The sequence below is a fragment of the Sesamum indicum genome, linkage group LG7 (assembly GCF_026168435.1).
Source record: "Sesamum indicum cultivar Baizhima isolate 11 linkage group LG7, ASM2616843v1, whole genome shotgun sequence".
Classification (NCBI taxonomy): Eukaryota; Viridiplantae; Streptophyta; class Magnoliopsida; order Lamiales; family Pedaliaceae; genus Sesamum; species Sesamum indicum.
The window spans coordinates 15,280,260-15,292,691 of NC_142663.1; the positions used below are offsets into that span (position 1 = coordinate 15,280,260).

At 36.4% G+C, this 12,432-nt stretch overlaps 2 protein-coding genes across 5 annotated transcripts; both read right to left on the reverse strand.

Moving 5' to 3' along the window:
• Positions 1 to 844: 844 nt before the first annotated feature.
• Positions 845 to 7,191, reverse strand: ATE1 (arginine-tRNA protein transferase 1). Of its 3 annotated transcripts, none has more exons than XM_011086618.3 (6): positions 6,919 to 7,191; positions 5,808 to 5,846; positions 5,180 to 5,330; positions 3,438 to 4,580; positions 2,314 to 2,629; positions 845 to 1,331 (listed from the first exon to the last, which is right to left on the reverse strand). In XM_011086618.3, exons 1-6 carry the CDS (start codon positions 7,067 to 7,069, stop codon positions 1,215 to 1,217), a joined length of 1,917 nt encoding a protein of 638 aa, XP_011084920.1. In that variant the 5' UTR covers positions 7,070 to 7,191; the 3' UTR covers positions 845 to 1,214. The 3 variants fall into 3 exon arrangements, with proteins under 3 accessions (XP_011084920.1, XP_020551090.1, XP_020551089.1); XM_020695431.2 differs by having other exon boundaries at positions 5,180 to 5,367; positions 6,919 to 7,021; XM_020695430.2 differs by having other exon boundaries at positions 5,180 to 5,362; positions 6,919 to 7,019.
• On the reverse strand, positions 7,107 to 12,178 carry LOC105167208 (uncharacterized). 2 transcript variants are annotated; one of them, XM_088882752.1, is made up of 3 exons: positions 9,202 to 12,178; positions 8,439 to 8,683; positions 7,107 to 7,244 (listed from the first exon to the last, which is right to left on the reverse strand). In XM_088882752.1, exons 1-3 carry the CDS (start codon positions 11,882 to 11,884, stop codon positions 7,167 to 7,169), a joined length of 3,006 nt encoding a protein of 1,001 aa, XP_088738878.1. In that variant the 5' UTR covers positions 11,885 to 12,178; the 3' UTR covers positions 7,107 to 7,166. The 2 variants fall into 2 exon arrangements, with proteins under 2 accessions (XP_088738878.1, XP_011085133.1); XM_011086831.3 differs by lacking the exon at positions 7,107 to 7,244 and having other exon boundaries at positions 8,083 to 8,683.
• Positions 12,179 to 12,432: the final 254 nt, after the last annotated feature.

A 12,432-nucleotide genomic window follows, 5' to 3' on the forward strand; every position in this document is an offset into this window, starting at 1 on the left:
AAATAAATATAAATTTCTTTTATTTAATTTTTTGTTGTTGTTAATATCAATAAATTTGGTGAATTTAAACTAATGAAGAAACGTATTTGTTAGACAAAAGCAAACTTCAAGAATACTAGATATAATTTTTCAAATCACATAAGATCTACGTATAACTATACCAAATATCAGGAAAAAAGAGTGTAATTATCCCAACAAATTATTTATTATGAATAGTTTGACAATTAAAACCAAACCGTATCCAGATATTGGGTAAATGGATATTTATAATTAGATTTTGAGCAGTTCCCAGTGATATCATCAACAATAATGGAATATAATATTTCAAATAATTTGTGACACAGCAATTACACACAATCAAAAGTATAAAAGAAAATGATTGCATAGACAAAAACAGAAAACAACCAAGTTTATACAAGTTTGAAAAATTTCTTTACGACCTTGTATATGAGATTAGTTTTAAAAACAATTGAACCTTTTTATTTAATATCTACATTGATTCTAAACCCATTCTATAATTAATTGAAATGTTTAAAGCGCTTGTTTGTTTTTTATTTTATTCCCTGTTGAAACATTAATAAAATTAAAAACATGTTTGTTTACAGTATTCTCATTGAAAATATATTAATTTAACACCACAGTTCAATATAAAGCACAATTTCATTAACTAATTTAATCATATTCATTCACGTGAAAATTTATACAAAATTAAAAATACAAAACCAAGACATGCACAGAGAGATTGGCGTATAAATATGTGAAATGAAGCATAACAATTTCTAGCCTCTTCAATTTCCCTTTCTGAAAATGAAGAAAGCCACTGGCACCAAAAAGAGCACACTAGTATCAGAGTCATTGGCAACTAGTCACATACTATAGAGGATTTTAAACAAGGAAAAGTAAACAGAGTTATTACACCAAAATGAAACAAAGTTAAAAACCGCAGTGTGGAGTTCATCTCATCTGCAATATACACAACCATTAATTACGGGAACACTGTTTCCCATTTTAAAATTTCATGAACTGGGATTGGTATTATATTCTTTTCCATAAACAGGTGAAGAACATGTATAGCTGAGTGATCAGCACATTCAGTAAATAAAACTGATGAAGTGTATCAAATGGCTGCACAACGCGAATTTATTACACAACATCTGAGGGGGCGAACCTGATGTGAACAGAGATTTGATGAACGATAGACATTTTTTGAGTAATCATCCTAGGGAGTAAACCATTTGCTTGGAAAGCTCTGTACCCACAACTCTAACATATCTTTGTAATTGCTTTTCCATGAACTTCCTCTGGCTGGGATCAAATGCATGCCGTAGATCCTACAAAAATAGGTAAGAAATTTATCATAGCTGTAAATCTTATGCAAAACGTTCGCTAAAAAAGATTTCCTAAAATCTTTGGAAGACCCATCTCTATGAAAAGAATCATTCAGTCCATCTCCATCTCCGCATCAATTGTATAACATGATAATAGAAAGGGGTAGTTACGTCAACATCTAATGGGGGTTAGTGTAATCACAACTTGTATTCCTTTCTCCAAAAATAAAAGAATAATAAATAATTGATTGATTACAAGGACTTCTATTGAGACTTAAGCTAATTAGTGACTATACCCCTTTCCATTCGAAAATACCAGAACAGCTATCTAAGTGTACAACATTTACACTCTGTTTCCTTCAAGTTTAGAATGCTTACATGCTTGTTCTGTGCATAATTCTAAAAGGAGACAATCGTAAGGTCTACCATCTACTTATGCTCAAATCTAGTGTTGTTTTTTGAAAATTACCCATGAACTGAGGTTATGTTCTTTGGAAACTTCAAATGAAGATTGTGTTGATATTCTATGTCTACTTATCTATCTCACTATCTGAGTTAGTTAAAATGAACTAATTTGCTGTTTTCCACATAAATATGGCAACAAACAAGGATGAGAAAAACAATACATGAGGTTGTATCCAACTTGCACGTGTGCATAACACAAGCAATCAGTAAAATGCATGTAACATAAACAATGTTACTTAAAATTCACTCTTTTATAAATTCCCAACCACAGAAGACAACCCTACAACTTTAACAAGTTACCAAGTTAAATTGAACAATTAAGTTTTCGGATGATATCATTAGGTTTCATCCAAAACCCTAATGGAAAAAGGAGGTATATAAACACTGTAAACTTGAATGGAAAGTTTTTTTATAATTTCAGAATGCAAGGAGCCATAGTTTGTAATTACACCAACTTATAGGATATTCAATTGTCGCTAACCTAATATAATGAAAACAAGTTCAATATCATATAACTTACCTTGTATCTCAGACGAGCTCCTCTGACTCCAAACAAAACATTACTAAGATCAACATCTTCCAATGCCAAACTGGTTGCAGCACCAGCTTCTGAGTCTGATTCATCGTCAGATAAATCTGAGTCAACTTCAGCCATCTCATCCTCGTTTATGGAAACATCATTTGAGGCATCCTGAGCAAAGTCATTCTGTTGTTCTTCCATATTGACAAGAACATCTTGTGGCAAGAACACTCCATTTTGTAAAGTGGCGTAATCAGATAAAACCACGTACTTTCTTCTGTCTAGAAGTGGCTTTGCAATATCATATCGAACCCACCTATGTAAAACAGTGTGAGTTAGAAACATAACTGAAGTAACAGCAACATGGAGGGCCAGGTGGCTGTCATGTAGAACCACTTTATTAAACTCGTAAATGGGTAATTTTCACTAACTTATAGATAAAGAGTTTAAACCAGCAATCCTCAGCGCCAACATAAGCGCTCAATAGAATTCAGACAAAGCCTCAAGCCAACAGGAGCATGAATCTCCATCTTATGTCCATGCAGAACTATCTAGCCACTCCATCTCAACCGTGTCATGTTCTTTAGATTACTTCATCAAAACGAGTTTCGTGCTCTTATTAGAGTTCAGTGAGGAAAAATAAAGCAGATTAGTTTATAGTGAGACAGTTCAGAAGGGTCTCCACACCTTTAGAAGTTGATCTCTGTTGGAGGATTCTGGTGAATGTGAACTTTTTTGGTGGCCCTTGTTAATTACTGTTTACTCACTATGACACTTCAGCAGCAATGTACTTATGGATAAACATTTAACTACCTAGGCACAACCTTCTATACAAACTCTCTCCTGATGCTTTTATTTCAGTTATGAGCCAATTCATAGACATGGTAGCTAACTCGATCATTACCATATTAGGAACAAGTAAAAGTTCATTAAACTTTTAAGTTAAAATCAGAAAAACCAAGTACCCACTTTATACAGAGATCAATTCAGATCCTTTTTTCTAATGTTAATTTATGGCTAAATCTTTGAAAGATGATAACAGCAAATCCAAGCTACCACCATAAAATTTCAGAAACACCATTTATTCTCTACATTCATCTTACACAAACTTAGGTAAAACTTACTGGTAACGAAGAGGACAAAGGAGCTCAGATGGTCGATATGCAGCTTTGTATCTCATCTTGATGCAGGAGTGAATGTAATAGCCAAGATAATAGTACTGGAGACTTGGGCAATGCACTTGGTTCTCACTAACCCATCTAATTTCTTCCAGAGCTGAATACTTGCCAAGTGACAAAAAGGCCAGGTCAGGGTCCCAGAATAAATATTTGCTTGATAAACACTTAGGCAGTATATCAATTACACCAACTGCAATAAGCTTCCCATCTACCAAATACTGCTGATGGAAAGAACCAAATCCACATGGAGGAACTGCATTATCATCATTTGGTTCAATATGTACTAAAGGAGTGTCAACCAAAAATCTCTTATATGAGCTTTCAGTGACATGATCAGGTGTGTCATTATGCACTATCAGCTGATATTTCCTATATAAGGAGTATTCTTCATAATCAAAGCTAGACCTTTTCAACCGAATCTCAAACCTCCGATGTTGGCCTTGAGGTCCTCTGCAGCTTTTCTTTGAATGCTTGTCATTAGCACAGTTTGCTGTGGGAGATGACTCTAAGATCGTACCTCGGCCAACTTCAACTAAATCCATTTGCTGCGTGGCAGAATAGAAATTTATGTGCCCATTGCAAGCTCTGACTGATAAACCACAGGATTCAGTCGGCTGCTTCAAATGGCCTGCCAAAATTTCAGCAATCATCTTGGGAGAAAGATCATCAGAGTCTCCCTTTCCTCCCACATCATGTTCAGATGATTTTGTAGGCTTGGCATCCTTCATTAATCGTTTTACAGTAGCTGCAATCTGGAATGCGATATTGCAGGAGAATATGAGTTCTTCTGAATTTTCTGCTTGCAACTTTCTTTTAGCTGGTGCAACTTTTTTGACGGAAGCCTTAGGCAACTGGTCACAGGAAAACTCCCAACTTTTTATGCGTAATTGTACTGTATTATCAATTTCGTCAGACAAGAAATGCATAAGCTGGTCCGCCTTGTTCTTACCTTCACAATCAACTACCGAGGACTCCATTGCAGCAAAACTTGTATCCTCATTATTTGCAGTGCTGCACGATCCCCCAGAAGTATTTAGCTCATCAGTTGACTTGTCTGTCTTTTTTACATCTAATGTGCCATCCAGAAACCTACAAAAGGTCGATTCTGCAGTTAGTACTTACACTTATCTGGAAACTTTTCAGAACAAGGAATCTTCATATTGTAAAAGCAGCAAACAATTGGCAGGCAAGCCACTATAGTTCCTACAAAAATAAACATAAAGAACCTTGGACTTGAGAAAAAATGGGGGGGGGGGGGGGGGGGAGTGCAGATCTTAGGGGAAACATGCATGTCTAGGAATTCGGTTCTATTAGGCACCAAACTGATGGCAACATTAGTTTGATACGCACTTTCCCATAAGAAAGGAAAAAGTAAAAATGATAAGCATTTTACAAGTACTGTTGCATAGTCATTTCATGAGTGAGACTGAAATACATATAATTATAAAATTTGAGCAAATGCAGTTTGCAGCATATTAATAGTTCAGAAGATCAATCAGCAACCCACTTATTTAGCTTATGCATCAATAAACATGCTGGCGTGCACACTATTATAGAAATCTCAAACATCCACCACACAAGACTAGAAAACTTCATGTGCATTGTGGCCTGCAATATAATTCATGTCCAATGGAGTTGTTCACAAGTATGTGGCAACTCCAGACAACATGATGGGTATGGGAATATACCTCTGCATCCGTTTTGATACTCGAATTTGTTCTTTAGAAGGAACAAAATCACTAGCTTTCAGACGAATAGTGTACGACGGGCAGCATGTTTTCTCCATGTCAGGTTTGTACAAGAAACAGCCAGATCTTCTCCAGCCTCTGTCAAGGAGAGCTACAGAGAAGAAAACTCTGAGAAGGATCATCCTGATCTAGTCAAAATGAATTGGCAAAATCAAATAAAGCAAAAAAAATCAATCGAGTAATATCCGGGTTTCCAAGACAAATAAAAAGCACGCATTTCAGATCCGCTGTTAAAATCTTTTTAAAAAGTAAAAGTTATAGGCAATCTAAAGTGTTGTCCTGAAAGAAGCTGATTTCAGAAATGATTACAACCGAATTTTCTCTGCAACTGGTTTGGTTCAAGGCTAAATGAACAAAACTCAAGAACACCACATATGTCAATGAAAATGAAGCATCGCAATTGGCAAAGAGAAAGACACTGAAATATAAATGGACAGCACTTCTATTCACTATTAACCATCTGAGCATCACAATAACAAAGCATGAACTAAAAATAGATGATTGTTATTGAAAAAAGTTTCTTAATTCTCACTAAAATATATGGAAGAAAGAAAGCTAGAGTTCTTACCTTGATAGTGATCAACCGTCAGACTATGTGCCCAAAGCCCTAAAAAAGAAACGGATGGGACATCAGGATGTATATACTATATACATATTTCTGTTCAAAGAATATTTGGAAGAATAATGCATAATAAAGGCAATTTAAGAAATAGAAGCATAATGAGGAATGACTAATGAGTATAGCTAGGAGTACCCTGAGAGTGAGTTCACCAAAGTTTAACTGTTGGTACACAAGGCATGCTAAATATGCACCAGTTATGGATAAATGTGTGAAATTTGAAAACATCATACAAGTAAATGTGGATATTTGTATGGGTATGCACATATGGAGTAAATGATGTTTAGCATGGTCATAATAATATACTAAGCACATCCTTCATCCAAATCACTTAAAAAACATTATATAATCTCATGAATGTAAAAGCTTGTAGAAAGAGTCATAACAAATTCAGTTTCAGATTGAGGTATTGTGCTTCAAGCATGTGTGATTAAGAATTCCTCACTGCAGGAAATGATACTAAAACTAGGATATAAGGTACCATGATATCTTGAAATGAAGTAATAATGAAGATGTTGTGACTATACATAACAAAACAGATAAAGGTTTTGTGGAGACGGAAAATAGTTACAAACGAGTTAAGTGTGCTGTTGGCTCGAAAGACATTATGTAATGCATCAAACTCCACACTGCAACAGAAGTTATTACCATCTCCCTAAGTAGCACCATTTTGCTTATGCACATATAAAAAAGACACCTCCAAAGTGACTTTTCAGAATTATAGTAATTTAAATGATCGAGCTCACAATTTAATATTCCAGTGTCAATGCAGCTTTCTCGGCCATTTATCAAAATTCCAACAATTTTCTTCGAGACATGAACTTATTCAAAAAAACATATTTCTCTTCACATCATGCTACTGTAGAAACAAAAAGAACAAAAAAAAAAAAAAAAGGAACCACATAAAAACAGAGAACCTCAACATTTAATCAAGCAATTCAAGTTTAACACTCATTAAGAATACATTCATAATCGCTGAAGTGATAGTCAGTCGACTTACAACCCAACATATCCATCGTTCAGTACAATTTTTGGAGCTATGTGAAATAGAGACACTAACCATGAGAAATACTGGTCCGCGCCCCAGATTTACAATAACCACAGGTGCTCTTCCGGCGGCCGACATCCATCACCACGCTCTCGCCTCTGCCACCATTTCCGCCGCTGCCACTGGTACTCGCTTCGCTTCTCATCTTCTTCGCCTCTGCCATGGCCCGATCTTCACCGATTGGATCTTCAGATTATACTCCAATGTTGATGACGAGAGGTTTCAGCTTTTACCCGAAGAACAAATTGAGTACCATCTTTCTATTTTATCTTCAAGTCCTTTATAAGTTTAATCCTTCGGACTTGGTAGGTAAAAAAATAAATATTCTGCGCATAAACCTTGACCCAAAAACCGGCTCAATTCAAATTCCGTGGAAATTACAAGGGGGGTAAATAAGATATTTAATATAGTTGAAGGGGTTAAAGTGTAAAAATTAGTTAGGTAGAGCTAATTTGGAGTTTCTTGTTTGATTGGGGGGGTTGTGTCTGAACCCACTTAGCAGTGTAGTCAAAAGGGCTCATACTTCTTTTTTATTTTCTCTATTAATGCTCTGAGATTCTGACTTTGACACAATATTATATTAATTATCTTATGCCTAACTATAATATTAATTAAATTATTTTGTATGTGTTTTCACATTATTTAATAGAAGTAATCTGAACCTCGCGAATTGTAATCACAAATTACTGACCATCATCACATTAAATTATAAATTTATAATTTTTTGAACAATGATGAAATATTTATATCAAATCTCAAGAAAGTTTGTAATTCATTTTAAAAGATTTCATTAATTAAGACTTAATTAAATCTCAATAGTGTGATAAAACAAGCATCTCTTTAACGAGGAGGTCATGTATGAAATCTCGATAACATGATCTTATGATGAAACATTTTAAACTATTCTATAATATATATATATATGGTTTCAGATCAATAAATATGATCGATTTCATATCGTACTTGAACCATAAATAATAATGATATATATGGTTTTGGATCATTATATAGGATCGACTTCATATCGTACTTGAACCATAAATAATAATGATAGTTAACTCCAAACAAAAGTTCTAGATTTTATTCAATACTATTTGCTAATCAAATTGACAAAGTACTTTGTGTTTATTTTGCAAAACAAACAAGGTCTCATAATAGATAAATTACTTTATCAAAATTCCTACGAACACACTAAAATTCAAAGTTTTGAAAAATTCTTACTCAAATTAAATATGATGAACCAAATTAATCACAAATCAAGTGTAATATATTTGTTATGTAATTGGTCATTTTTTTTAAATTGTACATCAGTAACACGGCAGAATGTACTACATTTATTATATAATTAGTTCAGGTTCGACCGAGCCCAATGTATATTAGAATTTTCCCAGAATCCCTTAAAGAAACTAAAAAAATGTATTCCTAATTATGTGCAGGTTGGAGTTGGCTTCTTTTATGTTAATTCTGTCTTGTGGCAGAGCTTGAGAGCAGGCTACTCCAATTCTAATGATTGATGCCAAACAGGGCTTTACCTTATCTTGTTCTATAGTCATTCCATTCGCATCCGTCGCTTCATCTGCCTTCAAAAGTAGTAGAGCCGGATTCACGATATTTGTCACTTGGTTTAATAACAACGCAGTTTTTGCATGCTCGTGGAGGCTTAATCCGTCTCTAAATAATTCATCTGTCGGCCTTTTTCCTGTAAACATCTCCAGAAGCAATATACCGTAGCTGTAAACATCTCCAGATATGGATACTCGCCCGCCCATTCCATACTCTGCAAGTAATTCAAAACAGATCATTACAATCACACTTCTTCAATATTTATCATTTCATTATTAATGTTCAACCTAATTAGATTATTGATATGATCTTTCTTTACATACAAATTGTGGCCATTGGGAAACAAAAATTGACTTCTGAATTGTAGACCTGTGAAAGGGTCATACACTTGCCCATAATTATATCATTATTATTTTAAGACAATATTCTTGTGTTTACACTGTGTGGTCAATGAACTACTTTCTTCTTGCTCTAATTATTTTACAACCCTTGAGGTTTAGTTATATTATTAAAAAAAAAAACCCACTGTTTTAAAAGATTATCCTACAATATATTAGTAAGTGATGGTAGTTCTGGTTTTACCAAAATATAATTTTCAAAAACTTATTAGTGATAAGATTTTTATATAACGGTTTATGTAGACTGTGTGTGTCTCTTACCGTTAATTATTGCTAACGAAAGGTGGCAAGGAAAGGAATCAAAACAAGAAAACAATACAGACAGATATCATACCTGGAGCAACATAACCAACTGATCCTCGTATTCCAACTGAACTGCTTTGAGCTTGTCCGCATACATCCACACGCTTTCTAAGGAACTTCGCCAGCCCGAAATCGCTTAAATGCGCACACAGATCGTCATCAAGCAAAACATTACTCGGTTTCAGATCACAATGAGAAATTGGGACACGACAGTAGTAATGCAGATACTCCAATGCAGACGCCACATCTATGGCAATGCTTAGCCTTTGAAATATGTTGAGATCATTGACAACATTGGCGTTTCTCTCCTCCGGATGCAACCATTGCTCTAACGACTGTTTAGGCATGAAATCGAGGATGATGGCCTTGAAATCTCCGCCTGCAGAGTCCACATCAGAGCAGCAGCCTAAAACTTTCACAAGATTTCTGTGCCTGATGTTGCTCAGTGCTTCACATTCCGCCATGTAAATCTTGGAAATGCCCTTTTCTTGAATCCTAAGTACCTTAACAGCAATAGGTCTTCTGTCTTCGGACAGTAAACCTTTGTATACCAAAGCAAAACTGCCCGTGCCCACCAAGTTATCCGAGGAAAATCCACTTGTTGCCTTTTCTAGTTCTCTGTAGGAAAAGTTTGAGTTCCAATCTGATGAAGGGATAGTTGACGAACTTCTTGCTCTTGGTCGTTTTAGTATGCAAGAAATAGCAATGTATAACAGAACAGCTGAACCGAATACTCCACTAACTGCTGCAATCACTACTTTGAGATAAGACTTGTTACGTCCCACTGGTTCGATAGCAACAGAACATGGAGGTAGTTCAAGTTCAATGCTACCGCCACACAGGTCACCATTTCCGACTAGTGAAACAGCACTTCTGTTAGCAAATGCTCCATTCTTTGGTACTTGGCCTTGAAACTGGTTGTACGAAAGATTTAAGTATTGAAGGAAAAGAAAATCTTGCAGAAACTGAGGTATACTTCCTGTCAAGTTATTTCTTGATAGATCAAGATCTTGAAGGCCTTTTAAGGAACTCAAACTCGAAGGAATTGATCCATTTAATGAGTTACGTTGCAAGTAGAGGTGCTCCAGGCTCAAACACTGGCCTAGGCTATCTGGAATGCTGCCTGAAAGCTCGTTCTCGGACAAATCAAGTTCTTTGAGGTTGACAAAGTTGCCAACATCTAGTGGTAATGTTCCAGACAGAAAGTTCCGGGCAAGATTGCACATAATGGTTAAGGAGGAAAGAGTAAAAATTTGTATGGGTACAGGACCACTGAGGTTGTTATCAGACAGGTTCAGAAGCTGCAGTTGCTGACAGTTTCCCAGGCTAGACGGAATGCTCATCTCCAAGGTGTTTCCATCCAAACGGAGTTCGAACAACTTAGTCAAATTCCCAATGGTGGATGGGATCCTGCCGGAAAATCTGTTTCCATTCATGTATAGTTGTCCCAGATTGAATAGTTTCCCTATATCAGGTAAAATGGGACCGTCAAAGCTGTTCCAGCTGACATTTAAAGTAATCAGGTTGATGAATTTTGTTATTCCTGCAGGGATTCGGCCCGATAACTGGTTCCCTCCAAGAAGCAGTCGGTTCACATTGATCGACAGATTCACTATTTTATCAGGCAATGGACCGGAAAAGTGGTTATTATCTATCCCCAGCATCTCAAACTTGCTGCAGTTGATCAAAGAGTTAATGAAATCCAATGGATCAGAATCTCCTCTGCCAAGCAGATTCCGGCCAACGTTTAGTCGTTGCAGGTCCCCAATCCTGCCAAAGTCAGACGGTACTCTCCCGAAAAACTGATTATCCGGGAGATCAATGATTTGCAGGCTAGAGATATTGGACAACGAAGAGGGGATATTTCCTGAAAAACCATTAACTCCAATAAGGAGCTGCTTCAAATTCGGGAAACTTGTCCCGATGCTTGATGGCAAACTCCCAACCAGGCGGTTAAACGCCACACCGAATATGGAGATTCTTGACAGGTTGAAAACCGACAGAGGAACCGTCCCAGAAAGATTGTTGCTTCCTACTTGCAAGAACTGCAGGTTTACGAGCTGACCAAGATTGTCTGGGATCGTACCGCCAAGAGAGTTCTGAGCTATGGAGAGATTGAGAAGTGTAGAAATGTTGCCTAAAACAGGAGGGATTCCACCTGTTAGCTGGTTAGCAGAGATGTGAAGAGCAACAAGATTAGGCAACCTGCTGAGCTCAGTGGGAATCTTCCCAACGAGGCTGTTAAAGTTCAAGTTGATGACTTCAAGTTGAGTACATTGGCTGAGGTTTCCTGGGATTTCACCTCCAAAGCTGTTCTCCATCAGCAAAAGGGACCGGAGGCGAAACAAACGTCCAATTTCTGCCGGGATTGGCCCTCTGAAAACGTTTCCACGAAGATCGATGACTCTGAGGAAGGTCAGATTTGCTATGGCTGGAGACAAGGTCCCTCCTAGTTTTTGGAAAGGTAATGATAAAGTTGTGACTCGGGCTCGTCTTGAGCTGCACGTAACGCCTGGCCATTCGCAGAAACGCACTGAATCATTCCAAGAACTCATCACATTGAGCGGATCATCAGTTATTTCATCTTTGAAAGAAAGCAGTGAAAGGCGGTCCGTTTCACTGTCGAGGGCATGAGAAGTGAGGGATGATGAGCAGTGGAGAAAGAGCAAGAAAATGAAGTAGAAACAGAAAAAGTTGCATTCAGTTGAGGTCATGTTTGGTTAGCAAATTAACTCTCTTTAAACAGTCATCAGCTTAAGAAGAAGAAAAACTGCTTTCTTATCAGCTTATACATAGACCTCTAAATGAATAAGCACAGAAGCATCATGAGCTCAAACAAAAGAGATGTGCTTATCTGATGTAAGAAACGAATCAAAAGCAGACCCCCGGAGAGTCCAATGTGAACAAATGCATCAAAGTTGCCAGCTTTTTTTAAGTTGTGCTTGTTGACAATTGTGCAGCTTGCGGATGAGGGAATGTGGATGGACAAACAGTCCCTATCATCTTCTAAGTCCCTCCATTGACAGAATACGTAACTGAAAGAAATAGTATAAATCTTCTGCTTAAATCAAAACTCTGACTTTTGTTTGTTTATACATAAATCGTGCTTCCTAGAAAAGCGTATTGATTGTTAGTTCAGTGAATCATCGTCAACCTTCACTCAAATTTTGATTTTGATTGGATTGTTAAGAAATTGGAGGTTGAACTAATTAATTATGGTTAGGTTGAACAAGTAATTTTATATTATTTATTTGATTAATTT